This window comes from Globicephala melas, chromosome X (genome assembly GCF_963455315.2).
Source record: "Globicephala melas chromosome X, mGloMel1.2, whole genome shotgun sequence".
Taxonomy (NCBI): domain Eukaryota; kingdom Metazoa; phylum Chordata; class Mammalia; order Artiodactyla; family Delphinidae; genus Globicephala; species Globicephala melas.
This window is the reverse complement of record NC_083335.1, coordinates 23,896,741-23,913,721: the sequence shown is the minus strand read 5'-3', so window position 1 is coordinate 23,913,721 and position 16,981 is coordinate 23,896,741. Positions and strand designations below refer to the sequence as shown.

Below are 16,981 nucleotides of genomic sequence, written 5' to 3'. Positions count from 1 at the left end.
TAGTAAAACTACAGAAAACCAAAGACAAAATCATTTAAGCACCTGAGGAAAAAAAGGCAATTATTACCTTCATGACTTCTCAACAAGAACACTTGATAGCTGGAAGATACATTCAAGGTGCTAAAACAAAGTACCTGTCAACCTAAAATTCTATACCCAAAAAACACAGTTCCAAGAAAAGACAAAATAAGGACTGAACTTCAGACTAATAAAAATTGAGTTCACATACTAAAAGAAATGCTTGAGGACATTCTTCAGGCGGGATAAAAATGATCCCAGAAAGAACCTTAGAGTTGCAGCAAGAAATGAGGGAAAAAAGTGCTAAGTATATAGGTAATTCTAATTTAATATTAACTGAATAATAATAATAGTGACTTATGGTATTTAAACATGTGTAGTATTAAATATAGAGAGATAGATATATAAATGGAAAAACACTGAAATACATCAAGGCTAACGTGGGTTTATCCCAAATACACAAAGTTGGTTCAAATTAACTCACCACATTAAACTGACTTTTAAAATAACACAATAATTCAGGAATAGGTTCTATTCCTAATTTTCTAAAAGTTCTTTTATGCATAAAAGACATTTGACCAAATTCAACTTCCATTCACTATTTTTTAAAAAGACTTTTAGAAAATCAGGAATAGAAAAAAACTTATAATTTGATAAAGTAGCAGTTCTGATAGTGTGGTTCACAAACCCCTGATCCCCAAGACACTTTCTAGAGCTCTGTAAGCTCAAAACTATATTCATAATAATACTAAGACTTCATTTCCCTTCTTTTGCTGTAATGACATTTGCCCTAATAATTCAAAAGCAAAGGAAGGTTAAGACGGTTAGCACCTTAACATTTATCAAGGCAGTAGCACCAAACTGTCTCATTGAATTCTTCATTATCAAGAAATCAAAGGAAAGAATATAGCCAGTCTCATGTAAGATGTCACCAAACTGTTTCATTATATATTTCATGACCATTCACAAACAAAAGCCAGTTGCACTTAAGAATGTCCTTGATAGGAGTGACCTCAGCAAGATGGCAAAATAGGAAGCCCCAGGCCTTCCTTCCTCCCATAGAAACACAACTCAACAATACACATATCCAATTCCCTTTACGAGAAATTCAGAAACCAGTTAAGAGGCTCCTGCATCCCAGGCGAGGACTAAACCAGCTGCATCAAAGCTCGTAGGAAAACACAACACACTCTTTCACCATAGTCCCTCCTCCTGGCACACCACCACACAACTGGGAGGAAATTCCCAATTCCCAAATTCTCCCTGAGGAGGGAAAGAGGAGACTGGACTATATATACCTCTAACATTCTGATTGGTTGGGGGGGGGGGGAGTGGGCAACAGCTTGGCAGTCTCTCCCTCAACAGAGAAAAAAGAGTGTCCAATAGCCCAGCCTTTGGGGAGGGGGGACTGCCTGAGAGACTGGTTTCTGTCTAGCCTGACTTAGGGCACTGATGGCACCCAGCATACTCTAGCTGCCTGGGAGCCACTAAGAACAAAAAGAGCTGGGTGCTGTGCTGCTGCTTCACAGGACCCATGGTACAACAGATGGACACCAGAGAATGCAAGAGAGTGCCAGTTTCCGGAAAAAAAGAAACTGGAAAATCCCTCTCATCTGGAATCTACACATGAGTCCAGAGAAGACATATCCAGAGAAAAAAATTGAGAGGCCCCCAGAATCTATAGCCAAGCTGATTGGTAAAGGCCTTCCCCTGTACTAAAGCAGTCCATAAAGACTGGGATAAGAGTGTTTTTTCAAATGCAAGGATACCAACACAAATTACAAAGAACATAAAGAAACAGGTAAAATGGCCCAATACAAGAAACAAAATTAGTCTCCAGAAACTGATCTTAAAGAATTGGAGTCATATGAATTATCTGACAAAGAATTTAAAATAACCATCATAAAAATGCTCAATGAGCTCAGGAAAATGATGCATGAACAAAATGAGAATTTTAACAAAAGGACAGAAAATTTTAAAAGAACCAAATTTTGGAGCTAAAGAATGTAACAACTAAACTGAAAAAGTCACTAGAGAGCATTATGGATAATTCAAGAGCATTATGGATAGTCATATACAAAAGAATGAAATTGGACACTTCTTACATCATATACAAAAATCAACTCAAAATAGATCAAATACATAAAAATAAGACCTGAAACTGTAAAACTCCTAGAAAAAAACACAGGGGGAAAGCCTCATGACATTGGTCTTGGCAATGATTTCTTGGATATGACACCAAAAGCACAATGAAAGCAAAAACAGACAAGTGGGACATCAAACTAAAACTTGTGTGCGCAGCAAAGAAACAATGAACAGAATGAAAAGGCAGGGGACTACCCTGGTGGGCCAGTGGTTAAGACTCCATGCTTCCACTGCAGGGGGCATGGGTTCCAACCCTGGTCAAGGAACTAGGACCCTGCGTGCCACACGGTGCGGCCAAAAAAAAAAAAAATGAAAAGGCAACCTACGAAATGGAAAAAAAAAATGTTTGCAAACCAGCCATGTATCTGATAAGGGGCTAATATCCAAAATATTTAAGAAACGTCTACATCTCAATAGCAAGAAAAAAAATCTGATTTAAAAATGAGCAAAGAATTTGAATAGACATTTTTCCAAAGAAGACATACCAATGGCCAATAGGTGTATTAAAAGATGCTCAACATCACTTATCATCAGAGAAATGCAAATCAAAACCACAATAAGGCATCACCTCACACTTGTAAGGGTGGTCATTATTAAAAAACCCCGAACAAACAAACAAAAAAACCCAGAAATGACATCTGATAAAGGACTATTATCCAAAATATACGAATAACACTTAAAACTCAACAATAAGAAAACAAACAACCCAATTTAAACATGAGCAAAGACCTTAACTGACACCTCATCAAAGAGGATATACAGATGGCAAATAAGCATATGAAAAGATGTTCCACATCAATATCATCAGGGACATGGAAATTTAAACAATGAGATACCACTACACACCCATCAGAATGGCCAAAATCTGGAACACTGCCAACGACAGATGCTGGTGAGGATGTGGTGCAACGTAACTCTCAATCATCACTGGTGGGAATGAAAAATGGTACAGCCACACTGGAACACAGTTTGGTGGTTTCTTACAAAATTAAACATACTCTTACCTTACAATCCAGCAATCCCACTCTCCTTGATATTTACCCAAAGGAGGTGAAAACTTATGTCCACACAAAAACCTGCACATGGATTTATAGCAGCTTTATTCATGACTGCCAAAACTTGGAAGAAACCAGGATATACTTCAGTAGGTGAATGGATACATAAATTGGTACACTGACCCCATAGAATATTATTCAGCACTAAACAGAAATGAGCTATCAAGACATGAAAAGACATGGAGAAACCTTAAATGAACACTAATAAGTCAAAGAAGCCAATCTGAAAAAACTACATAGTATATGTTTCCAACTAAATGTCATTCTGGAAAAGGCAAAACTATGGAGACAGTAAAAAGTTCAATGGTTGCCAGGGGTTAGGAGGAAGGATGAATAGGCAGAGCACAGAGGATTTTTAGGGCAGTAAAAATACTCTGATACTATAATGATGGATACACATCATTACACCTTTGTCCAAATGCATAGAATGTACAACACCAAGAGTGAACACAGAGGTAAACTTTGAATTTGGGGCAATTATGATCTATCAATGTAGGTTCATCAGTTGTAACAAATGTAACACTCTGGTGGGGGATGTTGATAATGGGGAGGCTGTGCATGTGCGGGGGCAGGGGGTAAGGGAAATTTCTGTAACCTCCTCTCAATTTTTCTGTGAACCTTAAAACACCTGTTTAAAAAAATTAATTCTTTAAAAACCAACAGAAAATAAGTGTTAGGGAGGATATGAAGAAACTGGAAACCCTGTGCACTGTTGGTGGGAATGTAAAATGGTAAACAGTACGGAAGTTCCTCAAAAAATTAAAAATAGAACTATCATACAATCTAGCAATCCCACTTCCAGGTATTTACTCATAAGAGTTGAAAAGAGGATATCAAAGAGGTATTTGCACTCCCATGTTCACTGCAGCATTATTCACAATAGCCAAGAGATAGAAACAACCTAAATGTCCATCAACAGATGAATACATAAAGAAAACATGGTGTATACATACAATGGAACATTACTCAGGCACAAAGAAATCCTGTCATATACAACATGGATGAGCCCTGAAGATAGTATGCTAAGTAAATCAGTCACAGAAGGATAAATATGGCATGATTTTACTTATATGAGGTATCTAAAGTAATCAAGCTCATAGAAGCAAAAAGTAGAATTTCGGTGGTTGCCAGGGGCTAGGGGGAAAGAGAAATGGAAACTTGCTGTTTAATGGGTATAAAACTTCAGTCAAGCAAGATGAAAAAGATCTAAAGATCTGTTGTACTACACTGTGCTCATCGTTAACAATACTGTACTGTACACTTTAAAATGTGTTAAGATTTATCTGATGTTATGTGTTTGTATCTACAATAAAGAAAATGTCCTTAATGAAGTAGTGAAAATTAATTTTAATAAATCCTAGCCCTGAGAACATGCCTTTTTTAAAAATACATATTTTTAATATTCTATGTGACAAATTGGAAAGTATACATAAAACATTTCTGTCACACACCAAAATACCATGGTTGTCTCCAGGAAAATCACCTATACGACTGTTTGAATTCTGAGCTGAACTAGCTGCTTTTTCACAGAACACCATTTTTACTTGAAAGAAATGACAAACTATGGTTATTCGGATTTGGGTCTTTGGCAGGCATTTTCTCAAAAATGAACCAAGAGAGCCAGTCACTTCAAGAAAAACAACTGAGAGTATTTGTTGCCAATGAGAAAATGTAAGGTTTCAAACAAAAATTAGAATTTTGGAAAACTTTTATCTGGCACCATGGACTTGGCTAGTTCCCAATTCATAAAAACTTTCCCGATAAGTTCAGTGATGATACTAAAGAATGTGGGGGGTTTTTATATTATACAATGTATTGTGTCAATATTTGGAAGTGCTGCATCATTCAGTGAACCAATATTTTCCAAATGACCAATGCATGATGTTGCAAAATAATGCATGGGTAAAAGACAGATTCCAAGTAAAAGAGAGACAATTGGATTTCAATTTAACAAAGTACAAAAAGTACACTGATATGGTTTTGGATTTGGCATTGCAACAAACCATTAACAAACTACCACCTGACAAATTTTGACATGATATCAAAGAATATCTACAATTATCTGAAAAGGTTACTAAAATTCTCCTCCTTTTGCCAACTATTTATGTGTGAGGCTGAACTTTCTTCATATACGTCAACCACAACAATATATTGCAACCCCTACTTCACAGCACACATAAAAATCAACTCCAGTTAGATAAGACTTAAAAAGGGAGAGCAAAATAATGTTTCCAGAAAATCATAGGATAAGTTCATTAACCTGAAAATGGAGAGAAACTAGTAAACCCAAAAAAGTACTAATCAAAAAGTAAAAGATTGATAAATTTAACTACATTAAAATGAACAACTTCTGCTCATCAAAAGTCACCACCATAAGAGTGGAAGTACAAGCCTAAGAATAACAAAAGATATTTGCCACACATACAATGTAACCCACAAAGGGGACAAATACAGACTACAGAAAGAACTCCCACAAATCAATGAAAGAAGTGCAAACAATCCAACAGAAAAATGGGGAAAAGATATAAAGAGGCATTTCACAAAAAACCAGAAATCCAAATGGCCAATAACACAGAAAAAGACGCCTATGCTACTACAAATGAACGCATATGCAAAACAAACAGACTCACAGATATAGAAAACAAACTGTGGTTACCAAAGGGGAGAGGGACGGGGGGCGAGGGAAGGGGGAGACAATTTAGGAGTATGGGATTAACAGATACAAACTAATACGTATAAAATAGATAAGCAACAATGATATACTGTATAGCACAGGGAATTATAGCCATTACCTCATAATAACCTGTAATGGAGTATAATCTGCAAAAATACTGAATCACTATGCTGTACCCCCAAAACTAATATAATATTGTAAATAAACTACACTTCAATTTTAAAAATTGGGAAAAATGCCTATGAAAATATGAGCCCCAAGAAAATAACATTAGATACATATTATATTGACCAAAAATTTACAGTCTGACAATATTAAATGTTAGCCAGGATGTGAAGGTGAACTCTCATACACTGCTGGTGGGAGTATATTTTAAAATAGTTTGGCAGTATCTAGCAGAGCTAAAGTTAATCACAATCTAGAACCTAGCCACACATACAATGTATGTATTCTACAGTTCAGTATATATCCCACAAGAACACATGCTGTGTACACTAAGATACCTGTATAAGAATGGTTCTATTGGCACTGTTGGTAACAGCCAAAAGCTCAAAACAACAAAATTGTTCATTGGTAGCCTAAGAGATAAATTGTGGTATAGTTATACAATGGAGTATCTTTTAACTATGAAAATCAAAGAACTGCAAATACTTGCAAAAATATGAATGATTCCTAAAGACATAATGTTGAGCAAAAGCAGCCAGATACAATAGAATACACCCTCTATGATTCCATTTATATGAAATTCAAGAAGAGCAAACTTAAACTTATTTGGGTAGCAAAACTGTAAATAAAAACTAGAGAAAGCCATAAATGTCAGTTACCACAGGGGAGATAAAGAGGGTGCAATCAGGAAGGGGGATTATGTTGACTAGAGCTGGATATGAGTTACATGGGTGTGCATCTTACAGTGATTCTTTAAGCTCTATTTAGATTTTATGTACTTTTCTGTATTTTTTTAATTTCACATTTCAGAAAAAGAAATATTCTTATTACAAGCTGTACAAAGCTCTAACGAAAAAGAAGAGAACCAATGAATGCGCATGTTTCTCACTCTTTTATGTCTAGCAATGCTCTTTCCATAGTCAATAAAACAAGTAACTTTAAGACTTACAGAATATGCTTATATATCACATCTAAGGTGAAATATGATGCCACATGACAATCATCCACAGAGAGATTATCGACTTTGCAGATTATGCATGCCCTTGCAGTTCACCTCTCCGTGTCTTGATTATTTCAATACTTCTTCATCAGAATGAGCAGGGTACGGTTCAATAAACTTTTCCCAGTCAACAATTCATTTGTAGGTCTCACAAAATTATTTTCAAAACCAAAGAACAAAAATACCTTGCCACTGAAGAACAATTACTAAATTAAATCTGCATAGTTTGAAAATCTCATTTAGTTATTAGTTTTTAACCAATTCCTATTAAAAGAACAAAAAAAAACTTTTCAGACAGCACCTTAGAAATGGTTAAATAAGCTGATTTAAGTTTGACCCCAAGTACTTTCAACTACTTCTGAGAACCAGATAGGCCTTCCAATGTGTTAAGACAGTGGGTAAGCTTTTAATTTCTCAAAATAAGTTAAATCTACCACAAACTTACCTCAGATAAAAAAAAATCAATCTTCATTACATTAGGCAATACAAAAATATCTGCTTCAAGACTATCATCAGAGAATATAACCTAAAAATGTCTGATACTTAGCTCCTTTTTTGTTAAGAGTAAATATATAAGAAGGTGCATCAAGGCTGCTTCAATATTTGCTATAAAGTACTGAAACAATTCCCCCTTGTGGTTCTCACTGTCCCCAGAGGTTCGTTTCCCTTTAGAATGTAGTAGCAGGAAATACTGTATCTTTGACAGAAGAATGCAAGGGACATCAAGTAACTCATCTTTCCCTTCGTACCCAGGCTACTAAAAAGCAAGGTCAAATATTCCTTCTTACAATGAATGTGTTTGCTTATTCACATTTTCAATAGCTTCATTTTCTATTTGTTTTAATAAGCTTAATGCAAATGTCTTTTGTTATAATCCTTCCAGTGGGGAGGGGGGAATGTCAGTGTTCCAAATCCCACTTAATCTAATGGTACAGTCATTGTTACATAATTTTTAAAAATCATTGAAATGTAATTTCATCTTGTCAGTCACAAGGCCACAAACATATTCATTAAAGGATGCAGATGATAATGTCATCATGAACTATTAATAAGCATCTCAAAGATTTGCTCAAATTGTGTAAGGAATCACTGATGGGTTATTATGATAAGGCAACTTACTTGTATAACAGATACTTTTATTTCCCTAGTATAAAACACTTCTGCCTTAGTTGTTGGAGGAAGCTAAAAACAATCACTAAGAATTTTCCCCCAATCAGTAGATTTGTCCCAGCTCTTCCCCTAAGTAATTCACTAACAGAAGTATCCTTAAGTATCCTAAGTATCTTTAAGTATCCTTAAAGAAACAATTGTTTCTGAATGTTGGGTGTCTTACTACAGCTCTCATACAGTTTTAGTTCTCTACCCTAAATTTTAAAGGGAGGAAAACAAAACTACCTCCAACAGTTGCCCATTTTAATGTGGTTTTAAAAATAATCAAATATTCTGCCTCGGTACAAATTCAAATGATTATTTTAGTCCTTTAATAACCTCCAAATAATTGAGTTTACCATTTTTTCCACTTTTATAACAGTTTGGTGCTACTGTGGAGATGCTATCTCAGGCCCCTGAGAACAAAGAATATACTTTCTGTCAAATTCCTGTGAATCTTAAACTGAATAAAATGTCTTAAGTTCTTCCAAGAACTTAATGTTATTTTGCAAATACTCTTTAACATGAGTATTTGGCTTTCCGTCTTACTTGGTCCTATTTTCCAGTAAAAAAAAAGCACAACACAACCTGCACTACTTGATTATGTTCAACATCTCAAAGTTGGCTCTACATATAAAAAATTGATGTCAATCTGTGCTTCAATTAATTTTTAAAAACAAAACAACAGAAAAGGCTGCATTTTGTTAAGCAAGTGCTACCTCTATTATCATTGATAGAAGAGAGACATAACCCACAAAAATGAATATTGGGACATGTAGTTTTATATTGAAAGATGCATTTAAGAAAATGAAAATATGCACTTATGAGGAGGAAAGGGAACAGGAAATCTTAAAAAAGACAACAGAAGTTCCTGCTCACAAGTACATTAATAGCACTCACACTACCTTAACTAAAGAATAATTTAATTTTTCTAGCAAACAAAGAAAGCAGTAGCCTGGAAAAATGTTCTGATACTGCTATAACATTTTCTGAAGAATGAATTTCTCTTACCAGGGAAATAAGACCAAGACTTATGAACACAGGTCAAATGAGAAAACAAATGCCAAATGAAAAGTAAGACATAAAGAAATGGTTTCAGATAAAGCTTCAGCTGAACTTAGAGCACCTTTTGAAGAAAAAAAAAGACTTAAATACTAACACTGAAGTTTCTTAGAATTATTATTTGCTATAAACTCCCTCCTCCAACTTCCCTCCAAAAAATTCAGGACAGACAACATTTAATGAACATCCAAATGTACTTCCATAAGTTCTGGAATATGTCATCTAGTAGCAGAAGAAGAAAAAGAATGGCACCAAAACATTTGGCGATTAAATTTTAAAACTTTATTTTAACTACCAGTAATTAATAAGGTAACACCCAACAAAAATTTCTAATTGATGTATAATTTTTTTAAAAGAAAGAATTAAGTTCTTTAAACAGACAAATAGATGATATTCAACAAATACAAGTATTTCAAAATTAAACTAAGTATTGACATGAGGCTAACATCTTCAGATTAAGAGCTTGGAATATAAATCCTCCATTAAGGTTGCTTGTGACACAAAGAAATGCTGAGCTCACTGTGTTAATCATGCCTACTAAAAACAAAATTCTCCCCTGGATCTACCAGTACATGCAAGTTTATTAGCTTAATCGTGGCAAACCCTATGCTAATATGAAATCATCAAGAAACTAGAGCTCTAATTCCAAAATTAAAGTGATTAAATCCATATCTTGCATATGTCGCAGAATTTCAAAGAGTTTGTATTAAGATGTGAAACTCTGAAGAGCAGATCTAAGTGTTGCTGGAAAGGACAATTATGTTTTGGTAGTCCTCCTCTGTCCTTTTGCTATCTCTTGGAAAAGATCATTTTAAGAATTCTGTAATTTACCATGAAAAACATAATCAGTATCTCTGGAAACAACAGATTAGCTAAGTATGTGATGGACCATTCAGATAGGCAAAATACAGTTTTTCTTTTCTCCCTAGTTACTTAACAAAATTTATTCTTCAAAGCCAAGACTTTCCATCTTAATAGACAGTTGCTTTTCATGAGGCACAATTAAGAATTTGCCCTCTCAAAGTTATAAAATATCCCATACATTGCATATGTTCACTATGCTGCTGAAGTTGACTACAACTCCCAGAATACAGACTTACACTGCTGAGACAGACAAGAAATGAACTAATACCTCATGAAACATATCATGCAGTTTTTTAAAAAGGTAACTTTCAGTCAAGTTAAAGCTCATCTGCTAATTTATCTCATTAAAAAGGAAAAATCCACCCAAGATATAATTTTAAATACTGGTCATACCTTAAAAGCCAAATATATAAATGGATTCATTAATAATTTGGTGGCACTTTTTTTTTAACATTTCCAGCTGCTGGTTTATATTTTAAGAAGCTGTTTTTCAGACAAAAGAAAGGATTTTTTGTAATATATTTATAATACCATTTTTTCTAATAAAATGAAAATGCTAACTCTATCTTTAGCAAGATACAAAAATTCCAAAGTTAGACTATATGCAACAAAGTTTTCAAAGAGGGAAAAGAGGTCCAGTAAATGAAGACTAAGCACTGGATGGTGATTTGTTTGACTATTTCATACATCTAACAACTATTTACACTATTTCATTATTGTCACACAACTCTCTTCATGTAACAGAACAGAGTTATAAAACTGACTAAACTGATCTGGATCTACTATAGTTCAAACTACATTCCACAAGCCATGCACTAACTACATAAACGTTAAGTCCTAATAGCAGTTTTGAAGCAGCTCTTCAAACACAGAAATTATGATGGGTAGCATGGATCATGTAAATATACATAAAGTGAATCCAAAATTCCATTTTGACTAGGTATTTCGACTTCCTACATGACTTTTTCTCCAACCACTGCCAGTGAGAAGCCAAGCAGAATTTCCTACCCTGAATACCACTCATTCTAAGGTGGGAGTCATAGTAAAACTGTCAAAAACAGTTAGCTAGAAGGAGGAAGCTGAGCAATCTACAGATGACAGTCCCTAAATAACTGTTGGCTTTAAAAGTAAACAAAACAACAATGAACTGATTTATCCGTTTTGGGGGGTTATCCTAATCGAATATAGATGAAAATGATGGTTTGGTTTGGTAACTTCCCATCCTGCCTTCCTTGCACACAAGAGACTTAATAGCTATTTGTTAACTAGCAAGTACAAGGATTTGGAAAATGTTCCTAACAGTTAAAAATGAATGCTTATCAAACAGACTTCTCTGGCAGTTAACAAAATAAGCTCTCTAAGCATATGCTAGAAAGGCTATGGGGGGTGGGGGAAGGACGGGGACGGGAGGGTTGAACCAAAAGAAAACGTGAGACAGTCCCCACTCTTCAAGGGTCTCTCAATTCGTTAGAGTACAAGAGTATACATGAAAGAGTCAGAGACTAATTAATTGCTAACCTGAGTGGTACAGACTTTAAGTGTAAGAGCTGTCCAAAGAAGTTTAAATATCTAAAGATTGGAATAATAATATTACTTTTAATAGCTATCACTTGAGTACTTACTATAAGGCAAGTGCTTTACAGGCGTTATTTAGTCTTCACAACAATGCTTTGAGTACTTATTATTCCCAATTTACTCAAGGGGAAACGGTCAAAGTGGTTAAGGAACTTACCCAAGGTCACTCGGCTAGTTAAGTGGCTAAAACTGCCGCTTACCCAGGCAATCCAAGTCTAGCGCTCACACTAAGACTTCATAAGGCAGCGCGAGCGCGGCAGCGGGGTGGGGAGGGCCATATAGGCCGGCGCTATTACACGCGCAAGATCGGCCGACGCATTCCCCACGTTTCGTTCCAAGTAACGAAGTTTCAAAGATCCGTATCTCGCGCCAGCAACCGTAAACTGACTACGGGGATCGGCGCGCAACCACGGCAAAAACGGCTAACAGGAGTTAATCTAAGACGGGGCTGAGCTTTAATTAATAAAGCGATTCAGAGGAAAAAAATTGCAGTAAGTTATTTGTTTTAAAATCTGGGGTTTGTTCCGCCGCTTAAGAGAATTTTCCCCCCGAGACAGGGAGAGCTGAAATTCGGGGCAAGGAAACCGCGGTTATAGCAAATTACTGTTTTCTGTATTACTGAAAGGAAAAAAAAAAAAAAACCCAAGTTTTGGGTCTACAGGAAACGCGTTATTCTAGGTACACGAGAACCTTGGAGAGTTGCCAAAATTAGTTGCAGTCCCAGGACAAAATGGGGTTTAGGAACATTTAATGATGAAAGTTGATTCCAACCCGAAACGGCTCTAAGGTGAAAAAACGGAGCAAAGAAATGCCGGTAGGTCTTCGGGGAAAGCGGCAATCCTTGCTACACTTCGCCCACGGGCAGCGGCGCCGCGCGAGGCCGGGACAGTCCGAGAGACAGCTCCCGGAGAGGACGAGAGGTGCCAAGCGGGGTTCTTCCCGAAGCCCCGGGCTTCGCGGCGGCGGGCGGAGAGGAGGGGAGGGAGTCCGGGACGGTTCGGACTTCGGGCAGAGGAGGCGCCGGGCTCCAAACTGCGGAGTCGAACGGGTGCAGAGTAAAGAAATGGGACAGACTGAAACTCCGAACCCTCCCGGCGCGGCCCCGTGAAGAGAAAGGAGCCAAGTGAGCTCAAGCGATGAGGGGGACAAAAAGAGACGGAACGAAAGCGCAGGGACCCGTAGGGACAAAACGAGAGTTCCGCTAAGAGGCTAAAAAAGACAAGCTCCGGCGGGCAGCGGGGCTTTCTGGGAAGCCGGGGAAGGCAGGAGGTCGGCGGCGACTACCAGCACCTCTCATCCCCGAGTTCGAAACTCCTAGACAACCATCCACACCCGCCACCCGGATGGGGGAGGGGACACCTCTTCCCCACCACCACCTCCCCACAAATATGAGAGCAAGGCTGACGCCCGAGCCCAGCCCGGCCGTGCGTCCGCCTCCAGCCCGGACACTCACAATTCGCCTCTCCCTGATTTCTCCCAGTTCTTTATCCACTCTACGGGAACCAAGACAGTCGCGGCCGCCATCTTCCCCTCACTAGTAGCAGAAACCCGGATGTGTAGCACGCGAGCGAGGGGTCAAAGGGGAGCACCGCCCACGAGGAATGCCGGGAGTCGCGAGTTCGGTTTTCGATTTCCCGCCCCACTTTCCACCCCACCCTGCGGAAGGCCGAGGCCCTGTTGCTAACCAGGTGGCTGGGACCCGTGGGTCCCATCGCAGAGTGACTACGCTGGCCGGGCCCTCTGCAAACCTTGCCCCCCCTTCCCTTTAGAACAGGAAAAATGCCATCCCCAGGCCAACTCGTAGCCTTTATCTTCTTCCGTAGCATCTACTCCAGACCGCTAATTCAAAATTGTGTTTTTTAAAGCACCTAATATGTGCTAGACACTGGGGACAGAGAAATAATAAGCCATGATGCCTACCCTCAACGAGCTCAGTCCGTGGGGAAGACAAACATATAAACAGATCAATTACAATACACCCCGCTGAGATCAAAGAAATTGGGGAAGAGGCAGCCGATTACTGTGTGCCAGGCATTCTGCTAATCCGAAGGATACAATCTTACGAGAAAGATAAATCGGCCCTGGGAAACGCTTGCAACCATCAGGGCTGACAGCTACTGTGTCTGCGGCTGTCATTGTAACCTTAGGCAAAACTAGGGGGCGCAAGTATGAAGAGAAACGAGTTGTTTACACTACATAGTCTGAAAGTATCTCCCGACGAGATAACTTCGTATTTCAAAGGGCGAAATAGAAACTTTACGGTCGGAAAACATGGCCGACACCCTCCTAACTCTGATGAATATAAGCATCCTTATGTATTAAACAAATAGGCGTCATATGCCTCCTGATGAGGTGCTAAGAAAAACACTAACCAATTTTGTAGTATTCATCATGCCAAAATTCGCATAACCTGAATTTAATCACGAGGGAACATCAGACAAGCCCATATTAAGAGACAGTCTACAAAATTACTGGCTTGCACTCTTCAAAATCATCAAGGTCACTAAAGACAAAGAGAGATTGAGGAACTCTTCCAGATTAATGAAAACAACAGAACAACTGATCCCCAGCCAGAAAAAAAAAAATTTTTTTTATTTTGCTGAAAAGGGCATTCTTGGGACAGTTGACCAAATTTGAATATCTGTAGATTAAGTAATAATATTGTATCAATGTTAATTTCTTGAGTTTAATACTCGTTTTGTGGTTATGTGAAAGTCCTTATTTAAGAAAATATGAAGTATTTAGAGATAATGGTGAACCATGTTGCAACTTTAAAATATTTCAGAAAAAAACGATAGGATGATGAGGCAAATGTAAAATATTAACATTTTAGGAATCTGGGTGAAGGACTGACAGATTCTCTGTTCTATTTGTGCAACTTTTCAAAACTGTTCTATTTGTGCAACTTTTCAAAATAAAGAGGTTTTAAAAATACATGTTTGGCTGAAAATTTAGAAAATACAGACAAATGAAATGAAGAAATCCTACCACACATATATTAATGTATGAACTTTAGAACTAATATCTAAATTTGGCAAGTTTTACCAAATGGACCAGGTTTATTTGCATTGAAAAACTGTTCAGGGGATAGGCTGTATTTAGAATCAGTTGGGGAAAATGCTACATTGTTTATGATTGTTTTTCATCAGCTATATCTAGTCTAATGTCCTGTCTGATTCTGAAATTCTAAAGCCACCCATTAGAAAATATACACCGTTCAGTTTCAGTGACATCTCAAAAAAAATCTTTTGCCACTTCAAGGAGGTTCAGAGAGATGAGTTCCCTCTGATCTTTTCATTTTTCTTATTATGAAATATTTTTAAAGTGAACAGAATGGTATAGCGAATCTTCATTGTACCATCATCCTCCCTAAAGAGTTTGAAATCATTGTTACAGGATGGCCTCTGTGATACAAGAAGAACTATCCTGATGCTTATGTATACTTCACTGTATAATCTACAGCAGTGAGCACTATCCACATTTGGGATCAGATAATTCTTTGCAGAAGGCAGGGGGAATCCAGTGCACTGTAGGATGTTTAGCAACATCCCTGGCCTGGACCCACTAGATGTCGGTAGCACCTCCCACACCAGTTGTTACAACAGTATCTCCAGACATTGCTAAATGTCTCCTGGAGTGTAAAATAGCCCCCTGTTGAGAGCTAGTGAGCTATAATATTCTGCTGTATTGTGGCTTACCTTGCCACTGTATCACAGTGATTTCTTCTTCCAAACACTGAACTGTGTGCAGTATGCATGCTACTCAGTATGCCACAAATGTGGTATGACCTGACTGCAGTAATGCCCTTTGAGGCCTTGCTCTTCCCCTCTCCCAGAGCCTGCAGAACTATTTTTACATGGTATGATAACTCCTTTAGGAATTGCTCACAGCTAATTGCTTTTTGCTCCATAAGATTGCAAAGCTATCATATCTTTCGCATCCTTGTTGGCTTGCCTTTTCTTTGCTATCAGCATCTGGTATTGTCTCAGCAGCTGGGGGTACTGTTCCCTGATGATTTCACTGGCTCACAGGTACCAAAGGACTAGGCAGGGACTGAGGTCTGTGGTGAAGGCTAGGGATTGGGTAGTTTCAATATTGACAGCCTGATGCATGGAGTGATTGGTTGATTCTAGGTAATTGTAAGGTCAAGCAATCTTTTTATTATCTCAGTGACAACAGATAATGGGACCAAGAAGGAAGCACATAATAGCAAAACAAGACAAAATAAATAAAATAAATAATGAATGCGAAAGCCGTACATTTTGTGGGACTGTCTCGTGAATGCTGAGTATTGGTAATGGGTTTTTATTAACCAAAGACTTAGTTATGTTAAATATACATATTAAATTTCTACGATAACCACTACAAATATATAAGGATATTATATATCTTCCAAACTATCTGAGGGGGAAAAAAATTGAAAGAGAAAGAGGAAAAAAATCAATCCCAAAAAGGCAAGAAAGGTAGGGAAATTTTTTGGAAAAGCGGAACAGAGAGAATAGAGGAAGAAGTTTAAACCTACCAATTTAAATTTAATTATATCAAAAATTGCATAAAATGTAAATGAACTAAATGCTCCAGTTAAAAGTAAAGATTATCAGTCTGGGTTTAAAGAAGGCTAGCTATTTTTAAGAGACATCTCTAAAACACAGGGACACAGAAAGTTTGAAAGTAAAAACAATGGGGAAAATACACCAGGCAAATACTAAGATCAACAAAAATTAAGTTGTTATAGCTAGATTAATATCAGGCAAACTAGACTTTACGGGAGGAAAAAATTACCAAATTTAAAGACGGTTACCATATATTGATAAAAATTTCAATTCACCAAGAAAATGTAACCATTCTAATCTTGAATGTAATCAACCACTTTGAAATATATGAAGCATATAACAGAACTACAAAGAGAAATAGACAAATCCACTACCACAGTGAGTCTTTAATTCATCTCTCCTAGATATTGATAGATGAAACAGACAAAAAAGAATCTGTAAAGATGTAGAAAATTTGAACATCAAATGAACAAGTTTGATCTAGTAGATATACATAGAACGCTGTACCTAGCAACTGGAAAATAAATATCCTTTATAATAACACATGAATGGGGCACCATGTACAGATTGCACACTGATCAAAACACCTAGCCAGAGGGACAAGTGGGGATCAAAAATTTATCCCATGCTCCACTTGCCAGACCACATGCTCAGGTGTGCTGCTGTATCTACCTGGAAGAAAGGGCACAGTTTCCTAATTCACAAAAAGGCAATGTGTCAT

General features: G+C 37.4%; 1 protein-coding gene across 9 annotated transcripts in view; it reads right to left on the bottom strand.

The window, feature by feature from the left end:
• Nucleotides 1-13,246, bottom strand: part of THOC2 (THO complex subunit 2) — a 103,533-nt gene extending 90,287 nt beyond the window's left edge. For all 9 annotated transcript variants that reach the window (XM_060291975.1, XM_030844917.2, XM_060291972.1 and 6 more), the window contains exon 1: nt 13,161-13,246. In XM_060291975.1, the coding sequence (XP_060147958.1) occupies nt 13,161-13,231 (71 nt within the window). In that variant the 5' untranslated portion in view covers nt 13,232-13,246. The remainder of the gene's footprint in view (nt 1-13,160) is intronic.
• Nucleotides 13,247-16,981: the final 3,735 nt, after the last annotated feature.